Source organism: Symphalangus syndactylus, chromosome 9 (assembly GCF_028878055.3).
Source record: "Symphalangus syndactylus isolate Jambi chromosome 9, NHGRI_mSymSyn1-v2.1_pri, whole genome shotgun sequence".
Classification (NCBI taxonomy): domain Eukaryota; kingdom Metazoa; phylum Chordata; class Mammalia; order Primates; family Hylobatidae; genus Symphalangus; species Symphalangus syndactylus.
Window position 1 is genome coordinate 83,083,607 of NC_072431.2, and position 23,502 is coordinate 83,107,108.

Sequence of the window (23,502 nt, forward strand, 5' to 3'; positions counted from 1 at the left end):
GGGGGCAGCCAGGCAGGCACCTAGCAGAAACCTGGTGGATGAGCCGGAGGTTTTCTTTTCTTTTTTGAGATGGAGTTTCACTCTTGTTGCCCAGGCTGGAGTGCAATGGCACGATCTCGGCTCACTGCAACCTCCACCCCCTGGGTTTAATCGATTTTCCTGTCTCAGCCTCCCGAGTAGCTGGGATTACAGGCGCCTGCCACCTTGCCCAGATAATTTTTTTGTATTTTTAGTAGAGACGGGGTCTCACCATGTTGGCCAGGCTGGTCTTGAATTCCTGACCTCAGGTGATCCACCTGCCTTGGCCTCCCAAAGTGCTGGGATTACAGTCAGGAGCCACCACACCTGGCCAAGTTGGAAGTTTTCTAGAATAAGCAGAAAGAGGCCCTTCCAGGCAAAGCAACAGAGGGAGCCAGCAGAACCGGCTTTTCCCTTATGTGAGGCTCCCAGCCGTCAGTCAGGTAGCTGCAAAGGGCTTTAGGGTTTCCAGTAGACCACTGGCAAGTGGACATAAAACATTTGAATAGACATTCCCTTCTCTAATTCAAAATTGTTTTTATTTATTTATTATTATTATTTTATTTGAGGCGGAATCTCACTCTGTTTGCCCAGGCTGGAGTGCAGTGGTGAGATCTCAGCTCAATACAACTTCTGCCCCCTGGGTTCAAGCGATTCTCATGCCTCAGTCTCCTGAGTAGCTGGGATTATAGGCGTTCACCACCATGCCCAGTTAATTTTTGTGTTTTTAGTAGAGACAGGGTTTCACCATGTTGGGCAGACTGGTCTCGAACTGCTGACCTCAAGTGATCCTCCTGCCTGAGCCTCCCAAAATGCTGGGACTATAGGCATGAGCCACCGTGCCCGGCCCACAAAGCAAAACCACAGAACCCCAAGCCAATGATTTAGCTGCTTTGGTCTATATTTCTGTGAGTACCCCTAAGGCACCGGACCCTGTGGGGCCAGCGGTCACTCTCAGGCCAGGGCACTTCTTCTCAAGGCTGGTTGCACTCATTCCCCTCTCCAGCCAATCTCCAAGGCCTACCCAGGCCGATGGCACCTCCCAAACAGCTGTGGTTTGCCAAGTTCTCCTTGTGCCTCAGGCACTGTGCTAAGAGCTTCAGGAGGGCAATCTTGCCCAGTTCTCATAAAATCCATGTGGCTTTAGTTTTAATACCCTCATTTTACAGGTTAGAAAACTGACGCTCGCAGAGATGTTTGTGATGCAGCTCCGGAATTCTTACTAAAATCTACCTCAATTTGAAGGATCTGAGTTTAGCCATTCCACCATCTGGCCCCCTCCTGCATGTTTCTCCAGCCTAGGCTCTCGGCAGCCTCCTGTGGGCTCTCTCTCACCGCCTGCCTTCTTCCCCTCTGGCCATCTCCTCGCATTGCCTGCCACAGGCTCGAGCACTGCCCCCTCGCACTGACACCAAGCTCTTACAGGGCTTCCCACTTTGCACCTGCAGCCTGCCCCTCCTCCACCCACATGGCTCCAGGAAGGTCTGCCTGGCAGACTCCTGATTCTCAGGCAGGCCCTGCAGACAGCCCTCCCCAGGCTCCCTCTCCTGTTCCATTATAGTCATTGGGAGACATCTGTCATGATGTCATCAGAGTATCACTGCTCTCCAAGAAAGGCCTTCCTACTGGGCAAAGAATGGGCTGATTTCTACCAAGCTGAGTGATCCCCAACATTGGAATCAGTCAAGCATGTGTTGGGGTAGTGAAGGGGCCATTGACTGAAGGTTCTTGCAGTTGGAAAAACCTGGAATCTCAGATCCAACCAGAGTAACCAATGTTGACTTCATTCAGGCTCTGATTTTTTACTGCAGTGATCCTAGAAGCAGAGGGCCATGGGGCTGGCACAGGGCAAGAAGTCCCTATAGGTATGTTAAGAAGAAGAGCCAGGGCTGGGCACGGTGGCTCACGCCTGTAATCCTAGCACTTTGGGAGGCTGAGGTGGGCAGATCACCTGAGGTTGGGAATTCAAGACCAGTATGACCAACATGGAGAAACCCCGTCTCTACTGAAAATACAAACATTAGCCGGGGGTGGTGGCGCATGCCTATAATCCCAGCTACTCAGGAGGCTGAGGCAGGAGAATTGCTTGAACCAGGGAGGCAGAGATTGTGGTGAGCGGAAATTGCGCCATTGCACTCCAGCCTGGGCAATAAGAGCAAAACTCTGTCTCCAAAATATAAACAAATAAATAAATAAATAAATAAAAGAAGAAGAAAAAGAAACTGAATCTGCATCCACGCAGTGGGCATCCACAAAGTGGGCTCCCAGGGCCCATGTTTGTAGAAGTTGGTGTTCAGGTGCAGTTTTTGGAAACAAGGTGCTGTATTAGGGTTCTCCAGAGAAACAGAACCAATAAGGCATATGCAGATCTATAGAAGAAATTTTATTTATTTATTTATTTATTTATTTATTTATTTATTTATTTATTTATTTATTTTTGAGACGGATTCTCACTCTGTCGCCCCGGCTGGAGTGCAGTGGTGCAATCTCGGCTCACTGCAATCTCTGCCTCCCGGGTTCACCCCATTCTCTTGCCTCAGCCTCCCGAGTAGCTGGGACTACAGGCGCCTGCCACCACATCTGGCTGATTTTTTTTTTTTTTTTTTTTTGTATTTTTTAGTAGAGACAGGGTTTTACCGTGTTAGCCAGGATGGTCTTGATCTCCTGACCTCATGATCCGCCCGCCTTGGCCTCCCAAATTGTTGGGATTACAGGCGTGAGCCACCGCGCCCAGCCTAGAACAAATTTATTATAGGAATTGGCTCACACAGTTATGGAGGCTGAGAAGTCCTATGTCTGTAAACTGGAGACCCAGGAAAGTTGGTGGTGTAATTGCCAGTCTGAGTCCAATGGCCTGAAAACCAGGAGCACTGATATTTGAGGGCAAGAGAAAATGAATGTTCCAGCTCAAGAAAGAAGAGGAAGAATTCACCCTTTTTCTGCCTTTTTGTTCTACTTGGGCCCTTGAAGGACTGGATGGTGCCCACCCACACTGGTGAGGATGGATTTGCTTTACTCAGTCTACCCACTCAAACGCTAAGCTCTTCCAGAAACACCCCACCCACACACCCAGAAGTCACATTTTACCAGCTATCTGGGCAACCCTTAGCCCTGTCAAGTTGACATCTGACATGAACCATCACAAACACCAAGGTTATGTAAATTCTGAAAAGATTCTGAGACACGGAAAAGCTGAGGTGCTTCTAGCCAGGTCTGGCAAGTGTAAAGCCCACTTTGTTGAGTTGTAGGTGAGGATTTGTGTGTTTGGGAAGAGAAAAAGGAAGAGAGGAAAGGGCCAGGTGTTCCAGTAAGAGTCTCAAGGGACTTAGTGTCTTTTTTTTTTTTTTTTTTTTTTTTTGAGACAGAGTCTTGCTCTGTCACCCAGGCTGGAGTGCAGTGGTGCCATCTCGGCTCACTGCAACCTCCACCTCCTGGGTTCAAGCGATTATCCTGTCTCAGCCTCCTGAGTAGTTGGAACTTCAGGTGCGTGCCACTCAGTATCTTAAGGCAAAACACAGGCATTTGCTCATGTTCCAACTCCACAGTTCTCTGTATGCACTGTAGAGCTTTGTAACTCCATCCTGTGTAATGTTTCCTGCTGTCTCTTTCAGTTGGTCTTTGGCAAATATTTTCAGTGACAGACAATAAGAAATAAGGAAAAATATCCAAGTCCTTGCTCATATACCTCCCTTGATCTAGGGATACAAATTATCAGATTTTTGCAGTGGCAAAGACAATCTTCATTGCAATGACAAGCTTCCAACACATCTTCTAAAACTCCTACAGGGGAGGAGCAAAGAAGGGCTCAGGGAGGAAGGAGATTGGTGGAAGGTTCTTGCCCAGACTCCCCTGCCCTCTGCTTGGCATACTAGGAGGGAGGGGCCACTCTTGGCATATTGCTGCTTTTTTTTTTTTAGCTAAATGCTGGAGACTTTTGTTTTCAAATTTGAGATTTTTTTTGGATGGCTAAGGACAGAAAAAAATGCACATTCCCTTTTACAGATACTCGTTCATGCCCTGTTTTTGTTTAATTTCTTTTTTATTTTTCTTTTCTTTTTTTTGAGATGAAGTCTCGCTCTGTCACCAGGCTGGAGTGCAGTGGCACAATCTCGGCTCACTGCAACCTCTGCCTCCCTGGTTCAAGCGATTCTCCTGCCTCAGCCTCCTAAGTAGCTGGGACTACAGGCGCCTGCCACCATGCCCAGCTAATTTTTGTATTTTTAGTAGAGACTGGGTTTCACCATGTTGGCCAGGATGGTCTCGATCTCTTGACCTTGTGATCTGCCCGCCTTGGCCTCCCAAAGTGCTGAGATTACAGGTGTGAGTCACCGCACCCCGCCTTGTTTAATTTCTTGGAAACTCCAAGTTGCAGCCTGGGAAGTGGGGAGGCCCTGGGCTAGGGAAGCGAAGCTCTGGAAGGGGCCCAGGTCCCGACTGGGGATCCAGAGAGCCTTCCCTTCATGTGCCTCTGGACGAGGTGTGGGGAACCCGGGGAGCAGCTGCCCCAGCCAACACAGAGTGCATGGGGATACTGGAGCCTGGTTTTTCTTCTCCTTTCTTGGGACACTGCCAGGGAATATAACCACAGACACTGCATGAATGAGCACCCAAGTCACAGTTTTTCTAGAAACAAAGGTGTGGTTGGGGCATCCCTTTCCATTGCTACCCCAACAAGGGCAGTGTGGCCAGTGGGGCCATCTGGCTTGGGTGTGGGTAGCAGTTTGGAGAGACTTTAGGAGAGGCTGCCTGACAAAGGGCCAGAGAACCCCAGCACTGCACTGAGTTTTCCTGACTGTGAGCTCTCAGGCAATCAACAGTGTCATCTCCTGTAAATGGGTGCCCTAACACTGCAAGAAGCTCAAATTCATGTCGTCATTCAGCCACCATGGTTTTTGGCATTATGACGGTTTCTGTGATGCACAGAATAGCACATAATTGGTTCTGGGTGTGAAGGTCACCACAGTATAATGGAAGACAGGGTTGAGCAAAGTGATGATTTGGTCCAATTGCACAGAGTGGATGGTGTGGGCAGGCAGCTGGGAAGAAGTTAAGAGTAGCCTCAAGGCCAGATAGTCCTGAGTCCCTCGCACTTTCTTCGCCTGACCAGGTGGGTGACCTTGAACAAGTTGCCTAGAATGTCAGATCCTGTTTCCTTATCAGGACAAAGGGGATCGTAACAGTACCAGCCTCACCCCCATTCCTAACTCAGCTGGCTGTGACCTCCTTCCCACCTTCCCCTATGGCATCTTCCCTGGCACACCCTGACTCATCTCATTGACTCTTGGCCTGGTGTCTCCTAGAGGGCAGGAAAAATGCCTGCCTCATCTCTTGAGGGCTGGGGCTTGGTGCTCATGAAGCCTTTGCCTGGGAATAAATACCCAGATCAGTCTGGGGATGAGAAATGACACTACCTGCCAGAGCATAGCAGGGGTTGTTCAAGTCTTCTAGAAAAGTAGCTCTTGTTTCTCCTCGTGTGGTGGGAGTGGAGTCAGAGCGTGGCTCAGGCCCCACGTTCTCAGCTGTTTGGATCTGGAGACTCGAAATTTCTGTTGGTTACTTCTGAAAGTCTTTTCCAGGATACAATTCTTGCTCAGTTTCTCTGCCATCTCTGATAGGCTGTTTTCCCTGCTTCCCCCGCTGCCCTGAAGGGGCCAGAGGAGCAGGGCAGAACCCCAGGAATGTGGATGGGTTAGGCAGCTCTGTTCCCGAATCCAAAGCAGTTCTTGGTGACTGTCCTCCAAGACTTGCCCTGGGCCCTGCTCCGGGTGGGATTCTGAGACCGCCTGCTCCACGTGGCAGATGAAATATAGGTCTCTCTTGTGTGGGAGGCTGGCAGGGAGGATGTTTTCCTGGAAAGGACCACAGGACGAAACGCTGATGAAATTTCTCTTGTGACTTCCCTAGAAGAAAAGCACTTCTGATTTCTGCAAAATTTTTCCATTCCCCCGATCTCACAAATGGAGAAACTGAGGCTAAGCGACTGAGTTCACGGCCATCTGAATCTCAGGGATGGACAGTCAGGATGGACAACCTATAGGCCTTTCCTCCTCTGAGAATCTCTCTGCTCGGGATCGTTCTTCTGGTTTCCCCCTGGCTTGCCTAAATTCTGCTCATTTGTCCCGGCGCATTTTAAGAAGTCATGTGACTTCTAAAGACTTCCCTGACCTCCTCCCTTCATTAGCCGGGTCTTTCAGGGGCTTCTACGACACCCTAGGCTTTCCGGAGCGGCTGTGCTCCTTTATGTATGCGCGACCCCCACTAGGCTGTGAGCTACAGGAGGGAGGGTAGGTTTTGCTCCCGGAGACCACCTTAATTACAGGCGCTGAATGAAAGAATGAACTGGTTGTGCAGGAACCAGGATCCGAACCCGCCTCCCCAGGTACTCTAACACCGGCCCGGCGGAACCTGCAAGCCTCCAGACCACTTGGAGCCTGGGCTGCTCAATGGGTCTGATAATTCCAGGTCTCCTCTGCGGCCAGCGAAGGGAGGTCCCAGGGCGCACCTCGGCAGGGCGGGGGGCACGGGTGACCGGCGCCTGGAGGCGCGCTGCGTTGTTAGGGTGATGAGGCCAGGTGACCCGCCAGGCTCGGGGCGCGGGCGCGGGCGCGGGGGCCGGCCGTGGCGATTGCCCGCGCCGCCTCGAGGGGGCCCTGCCGCGGGCGCCGGCCGCCAGCCAGGAGGACGGGCCCGCCCGCGCGCTACTCGGAGCCCAGCCTCGCTGCGGCCATCGCCCCGCCGGACCGCGCCGCAGGCTCCCCCAGGTACTGGGGCCGGGGAAGGAGGAAACGCGGCCACGCGCCGCCGTCCTCTTTGTTTCGGGCCCGGCGCGGGCTTTCGCGGTCCGGGCGCAGGAACGAGGCTTGGGGAGCACAGGGATCTGGAGCTGGGGCGCGGGGACGGAGTTCTGGGAGCGCGGGGGACGGGAGCTCAGGGCGCGGGGATGGGGTCACGGGAGAACCCAGGTTAGAGAGCGCGGGGACCCGGTTGGGGGCGCACGGGTAAGGGGTTTGGTGCGCGCGGGTACGGGGCTTGGGGCGCATGGGGGGCGGGGGCTCGGCAGGAGTCCCAGGACAGGGGCTGGGGCGCGGGCCAGCTCCGCCGGAGTCCGGGGACGGGGGCGCTGACTGGCCGGGTTTGGGGACACGGCTAGGGCGCAGGACCACTCGAGTGGGACCCGTGGCGCCCAGGCGCCCTGGACTGCGGGCAGAGACCGGAGCAGCTATGTCGCAGTCGCTGTCGGGACCGAGCGGACTTTGCTCCCTACGACTCCGTCTCGAGACTCCCGGTGGAGAGCGCAGCTAGGGGCTTCAATAGGCAGGCTCAAGACTCTTCTACTTTTTCTAGGCAAACTCTCCAGTGCGTCTCTTTCCCTTTCCCTTTGGTGGGTGGGAGGCAGGGGGTCCTTTCGCGCGTCCTTTTTTTCCCTGAAGGACGGGACCTCGGGGCGGGTGGATGTTCTGGGGTGGAGGGTGCTGTCCCAGGCTGGGGGCCAGCTGTGTGGCATGTGTCTCCTGGCACGCGGGAGCTGCAGCTGACAAGCAGGAGGAGGGAGGGTCTCGGACGTCCCAGGGGTCTCTGCGTCGGTGCTGTGCAACGGCCTGACATGTGAGTCCGGGGTCTTTCGCTTGGAGTGATTTGAGTGTCTGTGGCGGGAAGAGACTCAGGCGTTCCTCTGGCATTCTCCAGACGTGTCAGCAGGTGACCTGGACTCCAACGTGGTTGAAAAACTCAAAGCGCCATCAGGGTGTGGGGCCAGCAGAGAGCACTATTGAGGGTGGTCACAACCCCCTGGGAAGCCCCCAGGCTTCTTTGGGGCCCATTCATACACTTTGATCTTCCGGGATGGCTTTCCCCCCATTTTTTTCACTACTTGAATGCATGATGATGGAGGACTCTGAAAATATACTGAGAAGTATGAATGCAGAACTCATTGTATAAATATTGCATAGCTCTTCTGAACTAACCAGCCCTTTGACATTTTAGATTTTCTTGAGGCTTTGGTCTGTGCATATTAATTTTTTAAAGTGCTTTTATGCTTTCCTTTTTGAATGAGGTTTGCTTGTTCTGGTGATTCTGATTCTTCTCTCTTTGGGGCCTGTGAGGTTATATTTGCAAATCAATCAACAAGTATTAAGAAAGGCTTTTCTGTGCTGAGGCATTGAGGGCCAGGGAGGGGGTGGGGAGTTGCTGCAGCTGGAGGGTGGAGGGGCAAGGCCATTACCCAGAGATGGAGGTGCACTGGGTCCTGGTGGGGGTGTGGCAGCACAGGGGGTGGGGGGTGTGTACACAGGGAGTTGACAGGAGGGACTGGCAGCAAGCCAGACTCCTGACCTTAGGAATAGTAATGGTGACCCCGAAGAGAAAGTAACAGGCACGCTGATTGAGTGTTTGCCTGTGCTAAATGCTTTGCATGCATTCATTTCATTTCACCGAAATTACAATTCTTGGGGGCAGTTGGGATTATGATTACCCCATTTTACAGACGAGTAAACTGAGGCAAAGGAAGGCTAGGTAACTTGGCTGAGGTGAAATGAAACATGGCGGTAGTGCAGCCTGGGATTCTGGGACAGGACTGTGGGGTCCCAGAGCCCTGCTCCTGGCTGCTGCTGCGCGTCTGACTGTCGACTGAATTCTAATGCATGTCCAGACAGCCAATTCCTCAGCTGAGGCTGCCATAGCTATCAGCAACTCAGCTGTATTATTTCTTTAAAAACTACCAAGATAGAAAAACTAGTAGCCCCAGGGCACTACTTATTCCTGAATGCAAATTGATTGTTTTGTTTTTTTACAAAGTATCTCTTTGGCACCTAATGTTTTGAAAGCGAGCTGTACTACTTATTCCTGAATGCAAATTGATTTTTTTTTTTTTTTTTTTACAAAGTGTCTCTTTGGCACCTAATGTTTTGAAAGGGAGCTGTTTGCAAATGTCACTCTGGAAATAAAGGGCAGGAGAGGGGGTGTCAAAGTATGTTCCTCCACTGCAGGAGGTGTTGCTGAAGGGGATAGCAGAGACCTGAGGAGGAGGCAGTATTGCAAGAACAGTGAGTGGAAGGGCTGACCTACCATCTGGCAGTCTCAGCTTATATCTGTTTAGGACTCTACACAAGGACCCATTTTACAGATGAGTAAAACACCAAGTAAATTCCTAAAGTCCGGGAACAGTTAGGGATCTGAATGAGCCCAGTCCTCTGACTCTATGTGCCCCATTCCTTTCCCAAGATCAGCCTGTTGCAAACCACCCCTGTTCAGGGGAAGCCTCTTGTTCCCTTCCTGTGTCCCTGTGTATGAACTTGCAAGGGAGAGGAACTTTCCACCTTCCTGAGGGCAGAAATCACTGTTTAGATCCCTGCCACTTACTAGGAGGCCAGAGACATTTGCTGAGTGCCTCAGCAGCACACTTAGAATTGAGGCTTTGAGGCTTCCTCACAGCAGCCCCCATAGATTTCCCAGGGAGGGGCCTCCTGTCTTGCGGGTGGGTCTGGTGGGTTTGCTCCATGTAGCAGGGGCTGCCACGGGAAGGGTGGGTCTGGGCGTCTGAAGCTCTCCAGGAGGTGAGTTGACCCTGGGATCACCGGGTCCTTCCTGTAGGACCCCAGAAAGCATTGGGGGATCAGCTAAACCCTGCAAGCCGTGAGCCGAGATTGCGCCACTGCACTCCAGCCTGGGTGACAGAGCAAGACTCCGTCTCAAAAAAAAAAAAAAACAAAAAACAACAACAAAAAAACAAACAAAAAAAACCAAAAAACCCTGCAAGCCATACCTGGAATGACCTAGAGCCAGTCTCGACTACCTAGAATCCTCTGCTGCTATCCTTGTTGATTTAGAATAAGGGATGCTGGTTAGTTGGTTAATTAAGTAGGTAGTTGGTTAACTTAGTTACTCTCTTCCTCACAGTTAGCAAGAGTATTAAAAACCATCACAACATGGAACACAGTTCTTTCTTTGTGGCCCCACATTGAAGGGCGTGTTTAGTGGCTTCATCTTCACAGGGATTGCGGTTCACAGGTGTGTCGTTTCCACGCTGCCTCGCTGCTTCTAAAACGCCGAGACAAGAAAAATCGCTGCCACCAAAATGCTGCTGAGCAGGGCTAAATTCTCCTAGACTGAGAGGGCGTTTTGAATCTTAGAGTATGTTGAATCCTGATGCAGGCCCATGTCCTGCCGTGGGGCTTTTCGGGTGCAGCTCAGGGGCAGGAACAGTGGTTTCCTTGATGGCCGTCCGTTTCTCGTAGAAGCAGAAAACTAGAGTCTCCAAGTTTCTTGAGCTTTCTGTTTGTGCTCTGTGACTCAGGAATGTGTTTGGTGCACGTCCATCACTGCAGTGTGGGACGTAGTGCTGAGCTTGGGGTCCCTCGGGTGTCTCCATTGTCTGCATGGCGGCATTTCCTGCCCTGCTCAGTGTACTGTAGGAGCACCGTGGCCCTCTAGGCACACCTCTGACCGCCCCCCAGCCCCGCTGCGCCATGTACCTGGTGCAGCTCTACCTGGTATCCCTCACCTGTTGCCTCCTACCCTTGCTGGGAGCTGCCTCTGCCAAACAGGAGGGAGGAGGCCAGTGAAAATGAGGGTGACTGAGGATGGGGGCCATCAACTTGGGGATGAAGCACTGCACACAATTTAGGGTCCCTCAGACTGCCTCACTGTGTCAGGGAAGGGGAGGATTCTTACTTGCTTCTTTCTTTCTTTTTTTTTTTTTTTTTTGACATGGAGTCTTGCTGGAGTCCACTCGGGCCATCTCAGCTCACTGCAGTGTCTGCCTCCTGGGTTCAAGCAATTCTGCCTCAGCCTCCCAAGTAACTGGGATTACAGGTGCATACCACCACGCCCAGCTAATTTTTGTATTTTTAGTAGAGACGGGTTTTGCCTTGTTGGCCAAGCTGGTCTCGAGCTCCTGACCTCAGGTGATCCACCTGCCTCGGCCTCCCAAAGTCTGGGATTACAGGTGTGAGCCACAGCGCCCGGCAGATTTTTTTTTCTTTTTTGGAAGGCAGTAGTCTACTACTCTTTCGTCTCCTGGGCAAAACGAATGAAAGATTATGCTGAAGGATTCTATGTCTGTGATCTAGAAAATGCCCTCTGGCAGAGGGAGGTGCTCCCAGAGCTAGGGAAGTGCTCCTCAGAGCCACCCCTCAGGGGAGAGACCTCTCTGTCCCTGTCTCCACCCCAGTGCTGGGCAGGAAGCCCTGGGAGTCCTCTGCAAACAGCCCGCCAGCTCTCAGCCTAATAACACGGCTAACAAGACCCCCTTCCTTTTACTACTCAAGTACCCAAGCTGGCTTGGGCACTTTCTGTCCCTACTCTGATGGTTGCTGAACCGTGCATGTATGCCATCCTGATGGTCCCCCTTTTCTGGAAGAGAGCGCTGAGGCTTAGCGAACTCAAGTAACTTGTGTGTGTTGTGAGGATACCGAGCCTTGGATCTGAATCCCGGTCTGTCAGCAATGCTTGGAGTTCTTGCCAAGATGAGGGGTTTGTGCAGTCCCCACCCACAGCCCAGCCCCTGCTGGAGTGGCCAGGCCAAGGCTCAGGAGCTGCGGCGCGCCTGCTGTCTACCTCGGCCAGTGCGCCAGCCCCAGCTGCTTCCTCGGACCCCAAGGCTGGGCCTTTCTTTACTCTTCCTTCCTCCCTCAGCTCTAATTATGGTTCATGTTAGATTGTCTGCCCTTCCTCTTCCTCTTCTCTTTTGGGGAAAGATAATAGCACTTAATACGCCCTTTGCAGGCCTGGCTTTGTTTCTAAGATATCAGAAGAATCTTTAGGAATCTTTCTTCCAGCTGCCCAAGCGAGCGGCAACCTGTCGGCACCCAGGAGGGATGAACACGGGTGCCCTGCTAACGATTACAAGTGCCACTCCTAGCCAGGCCATGCCCCTGAGGACAGCGGGGACACCTCCAGGTGGACTAAAGTGTGTCACCTCCTTTCATTGTGTCTTGGCAGCCACGTGTGACGTGGCACCTCTGTGTGTAGAGTTTATGAAACTGCTCCTGAAAAGTAGAGACCAATTCGTTGATGCTTTGAATACACTGGAATACATTCTTGGCGATAATGAAAGCAAGAAAGTCCTCGGGAAGTGTCTGGCCAAGGCCGTTCAGTGCCGTCTGCAGTTGCTTTTCTTTTTTACAGGAGAGCCCGGGCTCTGCTCCAGGCCCTGGATTATTTCTCGCTGGAGGATTCAGGAATCCGCGCTCTCCCCATCACCCTGGAACACAGCTGCAGTGTGTAGCATTTCACTCACTTAGAGCCACACAATAAAAGGCACAGGCCCACATCTGGCTGTGCAGGACAGGCGGGCAGGAGAGTGGGCCCTGGGGCACACTGGGCCATTAGCAGGGGCATCTGCATCCTGGTCTGTGCACATTCCTCCTTGGAGCGCCGGGCTGGCTCTGCAAACAAAGGGGCCTGGTCCTGGCATTCTTCTCCACCTTGTAATCCATCACCTTTCTTAGAGGTGTCCCTGGGCGCCTACCCCTTTCATCACTGGCCATTTGGGAGGTAGATCAAAGGTACGCACAGGAGGCAGTGACATAGGCCAGGCTCTGGCATCCCACAAACCTGGGGCAGAACTGCCCTTTGTCCTGGGAGGTCCTGGGGTTATTGTGACTGTGTTTGTCATTTGTCACCTGCAGCCTGGGGTTGTCGTTCGTCCACAGGATCGTTCCTCCACAGGTTCTGGAGCTCGGGTGGGAGCCACGTGGGGTTTTGTTTCCTCCTTCTGGGCTCCAGGCCCAGTGTACCTTGGTCCTGCTGAATTTCCATGGCCTCAGGGGCCTTAAAAGCACCTTGTGGTCCTTCTGGAGAACCACTTCCTCATTCTTGGAGGTGCTAATCTGATCCCCCAGGAGGGAGCTGTGTGCTAAGTGGTTGACACAGGGGAGGCCAGCGTGATAGAGATGAGTTTTTCTCCAAAGATCAGGGACAGGTGTTTCCAGTTTGTCTCCTCTGGAAAGACCTGCAGAGCCGGGTAGACACGGCTGGAGGAAAGGGGGCCTGTGTGCATGTCTTGGGTAGGTGCTAAGGGAGACAGGAGGGCTCTACATGGGTGAAGAATGCATTTCTCTCTTGTCTTGCATGCAGGAGGGAGGCACATTTTTTATTTCGGCTCACTGCAAGCTCCGCCTCCCGGGTTCATGCCATTCTTCTGCCTCAGCCTCCCAAGTAGCTGGGACTACAGGCGCCCTCCACTACGCCCGGCTAATTTTTTGTATTTTTAGTAGAGATGGGGTTTCACCACGTTAGCCAGGATGGTCCCGATCACCTGACCTTGGGATCCGCCCGCCTCGGCCTCCCAAAGTGCTGGGATTACAGGCGTGAGCCACCGCGCCTGGCCATATCTTTGCTTCTTAATTTGCTTTTGGACTATTTTTCTACAAAACAGTTTTCTTGTAATACGTGCTCATTGTAGACTTGGAAAAGATAGAGAAATGCTAAGGAAAAAGGAAAAAATTCCTTCTAATATCACCTCCACAGAGGTTCATATTTTAGCCTGCTTGTGTGCCATATGTTTTCTGTGCTTTTTTAATTTACCAAGCTGAGATCATACCATATGTATTATTTTGTATCCTGCATTTTAAAATCAATGTGGCAGTATAAGCATTTCCCAATCCAGAAATAGCTCTGCATAAATATGACTGCTGATGACAGTATAGTACTCCGGTATGTGGATGTACCATGATATTTTGACTTCACTATTTGTTCATTGATCATTTACATCCTGTGTTATGCTTGCACGTAGGTCTTTGGGCAGATCGTAGCTAGTCATGTTCTTGAAAGGATTTCTAGCAGACTCTGGCGTCAAAGAATACAAACTTTTTTTTTTAAACTTTGGTAAAACATGCATAACATGAACTTTGTCATTTTAATCATGTTTAACTGCGCAGTTATGCGACATTAAGTACCTTCACGTTGTTGTGCAGCCATCACCACCCTCCAGCTCCAGAACTCTTTCCATTTTGCAGAACTGAAACTCGGTGTCCCTTAAGCACTCACTCCCCACGTTCCCCTCCCCCCAGTCCCTGGCAACCACCATTCTACTTTCTGTCCCTATGAAACGGACTACATCGGGTGCCTCATACAAGTGGAATCATACAGTATTTGTATTTTTTGTGATTTGTTTATTTCACTTAGCATACTGTCCTCAAGGTTTCATCCACGTTGTAGCAAGTGTCACAATTTCTCTCTTTTTAAGGCTGAATAATACTGTGCGTGTGTGTGTGTGTGTGTGTGTCTTTATGAATAGCATGTTTTGTTTATCCATTCATCTGTTGATACACTTCAGTTACTTCTACTCTTCCGCTGTTGTGAATAATGCTGCTGTGGACATGATTGCAGAAGTCCCTGCTTTCCTTTTTTTTTCGGTGAACACAAGCTTTTTGGAGCTCCTTAGTACATATGGTCAAATTGCAGTTGAGACATGGGGTGCTGGCTGGATTCTCATGATGTCCACCCGCTGTCCTTAAACATGGCTAGGTTATTACCCCCAGGGTAAAAACCAGGCCTGCAGGAAAAGGAAGAGGGAGACTTCTTACCGAGCTATTTTGACAGATTGTGTAAACTCTGTGATTAATGGGATGAGAAAGCAGGAAGAATGTCTTTCATTTAAAAAAAAAAAAAAGAGCCTTCGGGGTTGCTTGGTTTTATTTTCAATTAAAAGGGTCTGATTTTGTTTCTGGAGAATGGTTTTAATTTGGATAAATGGTTCAGTCTGGGAACCGCATGCCAGAGCCTATGATCTATGAGTGCAATTACTCAGGGTTTCCTCGGCTGCTTTTCTGAGGGAACAGTCCAGAACTGGGCTCGCCTTGGTTTGGCTCTGTTAAACGTCGATGCAGGCCCTGGGCAGTTGGAGTGAGGCGGTTTTTGTGATCAGTCCTTGAAGTGCAGCCATAATGCCCTCCCCATAATGCCTTCCCCAACTGATGGTGGTTAATTTTTACCCTCTAAGAATGTGTTCACAATTCCAAGTCAGGAATGTCAACAGCAGGCTGTCGTTTTCCCCTCCTTGGAACATGTTGAACCAGAATTACTGGCATCTTTTCCAACGTGGGCATTTGCAGAATTGGTGGGATTTGGGGGCTCAAGGAGGAGGCAGACTCATCCTAATGTTTCTCCTCTGGATTACTCAAAGTCCCTGGCCGGGCAGGCCTGCAGGCCCAGAGACGGGGTGGTGGGTTGCTCTATCTGGGGTCAACTGGTATTTCTTTCCAAGAGGATGCTGGGCTAGGGGAGGTGAGGGACTAAATCCTGGGCGACTTTGAGGAAGGACCCGTTGCGATGGAGGGGCAGCGTGGGCAGAGGCCCTGGGCAGGGCCACCTGCTGTGTTCTGGAGTAGCAAAGGGGATTTGCAGAAGGCAAAGAAGAATACAAAGACACGACCGGGCGCGGTGGCTCACGCTTGTAATCCCAGCACTTTGGGAGGCCGAGGCGGGCGGATCACGAGGTCAGGAGATCGAGACCATGGTGAAACCCCGTCTCTACTAAAAATACAAAAAAATTAGCGGGGCGTGGTGGCGGGTGCCTGTAGTCCCAGCTACTCAGAGAGGCTGAGGCAGGAGAATGGCGTGAACCGGGGAGGCGGAGCTTGTAGTGAGCCGAGATTGAGCCACTGCACTCCAGCCTGGGGGACAGAGCGAGACTCCGTCTCAAAAAAAAAAAAAAAAAAAAAAGAATACAAAGACACAAGGTAGGGTGTTCCACCCTCTAGGAGAAGTGTGGCAAAGCCCTGGACAACTTTCCATGGTGCTTGTAGATTTGAGACCAATGCCCCATCGACCTAGCGGGGCTGGTGGGAGGCAGCATGGAAGGTGGCAGGGTGTCCCCAGGGTGGGAGGTGGAGACAGTCTGCACAGAAATTTCCAAGAGCACAGCCCATAAGGGAAGAATAGGCTTGCTCATGAGGTGGGTGAAGGCATTGCCCTGCTGGCTTGTATCAGGGTGTTGGCTCCTGGGCCCTCAACAAAGGGCATATTAGCATAATGAATAGTTAAGTCACTTGGTTGGGCTCCAGTCCTTGGGGCCGTGGTCTCTTTCCAGGGAAGGACTGGTGGGTGGGCCCCACCTCTGGAGATCCAACCTGCATTGGGACCACACGGTTTGAGAAATGTTTTCCCAGCCTGGGCCACACGTGCCCCTTGATTTCTGGGGCAGCCCTGGTGGCAACTCCCCACATATCCCTGTGAGGCCTTTCTCATTTTCCACTGGCAAGGATTCAGGTGTAACCAGATTATTCTGATGAAAAATTTGAGTGAGACAGGTAACCCGCAACACACAGAGTTGCTATGTGTTGCTCTTTTTTTTTTTTTCTGTTGCCCAGGCTGGAGTGCAGTGGCACAATCTCGGCTCACTGCAACCTCCCCCTCCCGGGTTCAAATGATTCTTCTGCCTCAGCCTCCATAGCTGGGACTACAGACGTGTGCCACCACGCCCCGCTAATTTTTGTATTTTTAGTAGAGACAGTGTTTCACCATGTTGGCCAGGCTGGTCTCGAACTCCTGACCTCAGGCGATCTGCCCGCCTTGGCCTCCCAAAGTGCTGGGATTACAGGCATGAGCCACTGCGCCCAGACATGTGTTGCTCTTTAACTCCCCACCCCCACCTCCATTAAATAGGAATAATCCAAAACATAGGTCATCGAGAGCATAGTGTGCTTTTAATGCATTTTGCTTGTATTAGTAGAAATAATGCGACAACTGGAATGGTGTTCATTCATTTTTTTTTTTTTTTTTTTTTTTGAGACGGAGTCTCACTCTGTCGCCCAGGCTGGAGTGCAGTGGCGCAATCTCGGCTCACTGCAAGCTCCGCCTGCCGGGTTCACGCCATTCTTCTGCCTCAGCCTCTCGGAGTAGCTGGGACTACAGGCGCCCGCCACCACGCCTGGCTAATTTTTTGTATTTTTTAGTAGAGACGGGGTTTCACCATGGTCTCGATCTCCTGACCTCGTGATCCGCCCCCCTCGGCCTCCCAAAGTGCTGGGATTACAAGCGTGAGCCACTGCGCCGGGCCCTGTTCATTCACTTTTTATTGGTTTTTTTTTTTTTTTGAGATGGAGTCTGGCTCTGTCACCCAGGCTGGAGTGCAGTGGTGCGATCTCGGCTCACTGCAAGCTCCGCCTCCCGGGTTCACGCCATTCTCCTGCCTCAGCCTCTCCGAGTAGCTGGGACTACAGGCGCCCGCCACCACGCCCGGCTAATTTTTTTTTTGTATTTTTAGTAGAGATGGGGTTTCACCGTGGTCTTGATCTCCTGACCTCGTGATCCGCCCGCCTTGGCCTCCCAAAGTGCTGGGATTACAAGCGTGAGCCACCGCGCCTGGCCCTGTTCATTCACTTTTTAAACGCTCACTCTTCTCACAGGATAACAGAACACCTGATCATTCATTTTCCTCTTCCCACGAAGGTGTTTGCAGCAGTGGGCGTGAGAAGCATAGTGTGTGTGTGTGACTACCACGCCAATGGGTCTCCCAAACCTGGATCCTGACCTAGGCATTGCCGGTCTCTGGGTGTCACCCTCCATTTATGACTGCAGTGACTTCTCAGAACGCCCTGGAGGGATGGCCTTACTCCAAATGGTCCCTCGGCTGCCGGGCTATTTGTGAGTAAAAGATGTTTGTCAGTGCTGCTTCTTTTAGAACATGCCCATTCCACATCAGCTACAGCTTGTCGGGTGTCTGGTTGTCTGTGCAGAGCCCATGCGGAGGTCTGTGCAGTCTCACACCTAGCAGTGAGGTGGCCCCTCTGCGTGGTCATGCCCTGCGGAGTTGCATTCCTCTCCCTGATGGCTGGCTGCCAGGACCTGTGGGCCCCGCCGAGAGGGGTGGGAGGTGCTGTGGCTCCTGCCAGGCTAGCTCTTCACAGACTGGGTTAGTTCTTTCAAAGCATAGTTCCCTGGGACACCACGCACGGGGCAAGTACAGCTGTGTGGCCAGCGGCATGCTGACAGGGCCAGACACACACTGGGCCGCTTAATGCCGACCTTGGCCTGTGAGTCTGTGACCAGGACTCTTGATGAGCGGCCAGCTGGGGGCTGTTGGTGCTGAGTTCAGCTCTGTAGCCAGAAACGTTCCAGCTGATTTCCAGACAGACCCGGCTTCCGTTTTCAATGCCAAGATGAGCTGGGCGAATGAGCGGGAGCTGACAGAGACTTTTGGCCAACTGTGATCGCTATTGTCCGGAGTCCCCCTGACCCTCTGGAGGTACTGCCTCTCCTTTCATTTCTACACACCGGTTTTTCTGCACGGTTCTGCCTCTTGTCAGCTCTGAGCTCTGGGGACACCAGCTTTTCCGTTTCCCATACTGCCAGATGGCTTTGAGCAAATAAGAGGAAGGCCCCAACGTGGGTGCAGCCTGTGGCTGCGTTGTCCTGCCTGTTTACCCTGGGGATGAAGCGGAAAGGGAGCAGGCTTTGCAGGAACCCAGGTGGCACCCCTTCTCGTCCCTGCCACTTGTTCTCTTTGTGGCCCTGGGATGGTCCCCAAACTTCTCTGAAGTGGTGCTGAAAACTAGGTTGATAGTACGGACCTCACTGAGCTGTTAGGAGTAGCTGTTGACACTGTGTACCCGAGGTTCTCTCCAATGGACACCAGGTAGCCTTCGATTCCTTTTTTTTTTTTTTTTTTGAGACGGAGTCTTGCTCTGTCACCCAGGCTGGAGTGCAGTGGCGCGATCTCGGCTCACTGCAAGCTCCGCCTCCCAGGTTCACGCCATTCTCCTGCCTCAGCCTCTCCGAGTAGCTGGGACTACAGGCGCCCGCCACCACGCCCGGCTAATTTTTTTGTATTTTTAGTGGAGATGGGGTTTCACTGTGGTCTTGATTTCCTGACCTCATGATCCACCCGCCTCGGCCTCCCAAAGTGCTGGGATTACAAGCGTGAGCCACCGCGCCCGGCCTCCTTTTCTTTCATCTGTGGATGGTCACCCTTTTGAGAGCTCTGACCCCAAAAGAAGTGTTTTTCTGATTGGCCCCAGTTCCTCCATGTTGGGCCCCCCAACACAGACTGACTGAGAAGGCAGTGGAGCGGTGGGCCTCCTGAGCCTTTCCCAGGCCATGTCCCTTCCAGAGTGGTCCGGGTGGGACGCTGACCACCAGAGGCCCGGCCCCCTGGCCTGAGGCCCAGTTAGCTGTGGCCTTCATCCGCTCACATTCTGTGGGATTGGGTTGTGTAATTTTTGTTTGTATCTCTCTGTCCTCATTAAATCTGAATTCCTCCAAGGACAAGAAGGCTGCTGCTGCTTAAAAAAAAAAAAAAAAGAAAAAAAATGATAAGAGCTTTAGAAGGAGCTTAGAGTTAGCTATGTGTACTTGCCAAGATGTGACATCACTCAGAGCCTCCATTCCATCCTCTGGACAGCCAAGGGCTGGCCTCCCAATCCGGTGCCCACTGGGCATACTTCACTATGGGAGGGGAAAGTTCCACATCTAGATGAAAACATTCTAGAAGTGATTGCTTACGAGGAGAGAGGGAAATACTGGCACATTTTCCTAGGGTTTTGTTCATGTTTTTATCAGGGCCACAACTTTCATTCTTGGAGTTTTGCTTTGTAAATTATTCCTTTAACTTGCAGAAGAGAACCATTTACAACTCATCTTACAGACTTGAGAATCTAGCCTACTGTTATTTCCTTGGAAAATAGCCACATTGCAAGTTGTTGTGTTATTGAAAGTTGATGACAAATGTCCCCAGGAGTCCATGCAGGTTTCCTGAGAAGAGGTGCACCTACGGAGCTGTGGCTTCAGCACAAAAGAATATTCTTTCTGGACAGAGTGTGTTGTGGGGTTTGCTTCCTTCAAATCCGTACTGCCAAATGGCAAGAATCATTTCCTTTTTCTTCCTCTCAAAATGGATTCCAGTCTTGATGCAGAGCCACCAGCACTGTGTAATCTCTTGTGTAATATGTATTTATTTATTTTTTTCTTTTTGTTGAGACAGAGTCTCGCTCTTGTCGCCCAGGCTGGAGTGCAATGGCGTGATCTTGGCTCACTGCAACCTCCGCCTCCCAGGTTCAAGTGATTCTCCTGCTTCAGCCTCCCAAGTAGTTGGGATTATAGGTGCCTGCCACCACGCCGGCTAATTTTTGTATTTTTAGTAGAGAGGGGGTTTCACCACGTTGGCCAGGCTGGTCTCAAACTCCTGACCTCAGGTGATCCGCCTGCCTCGGCCTACCAAAGTGCTGGGATTACAAGCGTGAGCCACAGCGCCCGGCCTATTTTTTCTTTTTATTGAGACAGAGTCTTGCTCTGTCACCCAGGCTGCAGTGCAGTGGCATGATCTCGGCTCACTGCAGCCTCCACCTACTGGGTTCAAGTGATTCTCCTCCCTCAGCCTCCCAAGTAGCTGGGATTACAGATGACCATCACCACGCCCAGCTAATTTTTGTATTTTTAGTAGAGACAAGGTTTCCCTACGTTGGCCAAGCTGGTCTCAAACTCATGACCTCAGGTGATCCACCTACCTTGGCCTCCCAAAGTGTTAGGATTACAGACGTGAGCCACCACGCCTGGCCCCTGTGTAATATGTATGTATGTATGTATGTATGTATGTATGTATGTTTGTGATGGAATCTCACTCTGTTGCCCAGGCTGGAGTGCAGTGGCGCCATCTTGGCTCACTGGAACCTCCACCTCCCTGGTTGAAGCAGTCCTCCTGCCTCAGCCTCCCGAGTAGCTGGGATTACAGGTGCCCATCACCACACCTGGCTAATTGTTTTTATTTTTAGTAGAGACGGAGTTTCATCATGTTGGCCAGGCTGGTCTGGAACTCCTGACCCCAGGTGATCCACCCTCCTTGGCCTCGCAAAGTGCTCGGATTACAGGCGTGAGCCACTGCTCCTGGACCCTTATGTAATATTTAAATGCAGGTTTTGTTCTTATAAAGATGTTGGGCATCCAGCAGACTTGTCCTGGGAAAATGTCTCCTCTCCCCCTTTTTGCTTTGTGCTGAGACCCCCAGATCATGTTCACAAATTCTGCATCGGGGACTGAGTGCACGTAAGACACTAGCCAAATTTTGGAGAGATGTTTGGGTTCGTATAATACATAGGCTTCGTGCCTGAAGCACATCAATTTTCAGATGAGCAACTGCTCAGATCCCTGCCTGGAGGAGGAGTGGGTGCGGTGATGGCGGCCGTGCTGTGAATACTGTGGGCTTTGTTCACAGCCACAGTGAGGAGGAGATAGTGTGTCCCGGTACAAGTTATCGCTCTATCAGCAGATCCATCTGTCCTTCCTCAAAGAGGCTGCGGCCCACTTCAGGGCCATTGTGTCAAACAGTTGGCATTTGGCCTTGGCCCTGGGTAAAACACATGGCAGGGTATCACGTGGGTGCCACTCACGACTCCCCCACATCTGCCGGGGTTTCCATAACGCAGTGTTCTGTTTGCAGCTGCATGAATGCGATATGGCACAACAGCCGCTCATAGACCTCAGGCTCGTTGCCATGCATAGAAGGTGCACACCGCAGAGTGGAGGCTGCAGGCAAGGAAGTAGCTGGCATGAATTATTGACTGTGTGTGAGGCCCTGTGTGGGGAGATTCACTTGTTCCTTCCTTTATTCATTTATTCATTCACTCACTCATTCCTTTCATGCAGCTAATGTTCGGTGAGTGCCTGCTGTGTCTCAGATACATTTAACCCTCACTAACTCTGTAGAAACTGAAGGTGAATGCAGGGCGAGGTAGCTTGACCATCGTCTCAGCTTGGACATGGCAGGGCAAGGGGCTTCTGATCACGCCCCTCAGACCCAGAGTCTGCTTGTCTCCATTCTGCCTGCTCCGAAGCCCCCAGTTCTGCCAGCCGCATCTCAAAGGTGAAGGAAGAGGATCCCGTGGCCTGCTTGGGGCTATGTGCCTGCTGCTGTGGCCTGGCTCGCCTCTCCCTACTCTCTCCTGCAGGTCCCAGGGCCCTCTGGAGTCCAAGTGTTTTGAATCACTGGCCTTTTCTTTGAGAGAGATGGGGCTCCCTGTGCCAACTTTTCAAGGGCTTGATGGCAGGGCAGCCTCTCAGAGGGTCTTGGGGTAGCCCCCAGAGTGGAGTTTTGCCGGGGTGCCTGTGGTTACAGACAGCAAGATGGAGGCAGCTTAGAAATCAGCATGTCACATTGGGCTGGAGAATCAGCCGGATGCCTCAGCCTCTTGTTTTAGGGGGTGACTGGCAGAATAAGTCATGTTAGGCCCAGCTTGTTCCTTATTACTGAGCGATGTTACCTGCAAGGGATGTACCACAGTTTACTTAACCACTCACCTGTTGTAGGACTTCCAGTTCATGAACATGATATATCTTTTCAGTTATTTAGATTATCTTTCATTTCTTTCATTGGCATCTGTGTAGTTTTGGCATACAGGTCCTGTATGTGTCTTCAGATTTACACCCAAGTGTCTCACTTCTTTTTTATTTTTATTTTTTTTGAGACCGAGTCTCGCTCTGTTGCCCAGGCTGGAGTGCAGTGGCATGATCTCTGCTCACTGCAAGCTCTGTCTCCCAGGTTCACTCCATTCTTCTGCCTCAGCCTCCCAAGTAGCTGAGACTACAGGCGCCCCCCGCAATGCCTAAGTTTTTGTATTTTTGGTAGAGATGGGGTTTCACCGTGTTAACCAGGATGGTCTCGATTTCCTGACCTTGTGATCCACCTGCTTCAGCCTTCCAAAATGCTGGGATTATAAGTGTGAGCCACTGTGTCTCACCTCACTTCTTAAAGTGATTGTGAATGGCCTTGTATTTTTACTTTTGTGTCTGTGTATTCATTACTAGTACATAGAAATGCAATTGACTTTTGTATGTTTACCTTGTATCTGGTGACCTTGCCAAGTTTTGTTTTGTATATTCCTGGAGATTTCCCATGTAGATAATCATGACATCTGAAAATAGGGACAATGTTATTTCTTCCTGGACTTTGCCTTTTTAAAGGGCTCAGGCCAGTTTTCTTGTAGATTGTTGCACAGTATGAATTTGTACGGTTCTTCTCTCCTCATTAGATTCAGGATAAGCAGTTTTTAAAAAATGATTACATATGTGTGAGGTGCCTCTACTTGCCTCACATTAAGAGATGGAATTTTTTTTTTTTTTTTTTTTTTTTTTTTGAGATGGAGTCCCGCTCTGTAGCCCAGGCTGGAGTGCAGTGGTGCCATCTCGGCTCACTGCAACGTCCCTCCCTGTTTCAAGTGATTCTCCTGCCTCAGCTTCCTGAGTAGCTGGGACTACAGGCGCACACCATATGCCCAGCTGATTTTTTGTATTTTTAGTAGAGACGGGGTTTCACCATGTTGGCCAGGCTGGTCTCGAACTCCTGACCTCAGGTGATCCACATGACTGGGTGTCCCTAAGTGCTGCGATTACAGGCATGAGTTACTGCGCCTGGCCATGAGATGGAATGTCTTTTTGTCCTGCTGTTGGCCCGCTAAGTCAGATCACTTGGTTGAGACCCCGATTCCCTTCTTACCTTTGATACTGCCTCCTAACAACTTTCAGCCATTTTAACATCCAAGGATGGCCTTTGCC

At 51.2% G+C, this 23,502-nt stretch overlaps 1 protein-coding gene across 2 annotated transcripts in view; it reads left to right on the plus strand.

Annotated features, from left to right (window-relative positions):
* Nucleotides 1-6,237: 6,237 nt before the first annotated feature.
* The window catches only part of TNS3 (tensin 3), a 314,080-nt gene continuing 296,815 nt past the window's right edge, over nt 6,238-23,502 (plus strand). The window contains exon 1 of one of the 2 annotated variants that reach the window (XM_055293200.2): nt 6,238-6,397. In XM_055293200.2, coding sequence (XP_055149175.1) covers nt 6,353-6,397 — 45 coding nt within the window. In that variant the 5' untranslated portion in view covers nt 6,238-6,352. Of the gene's footprint in view, nt 6,398-6,633; nt 6,780-23,502 lie in introns of those variants that run through there. The other variant, XM_055293206.2, reaches the window with a different exon arrangement.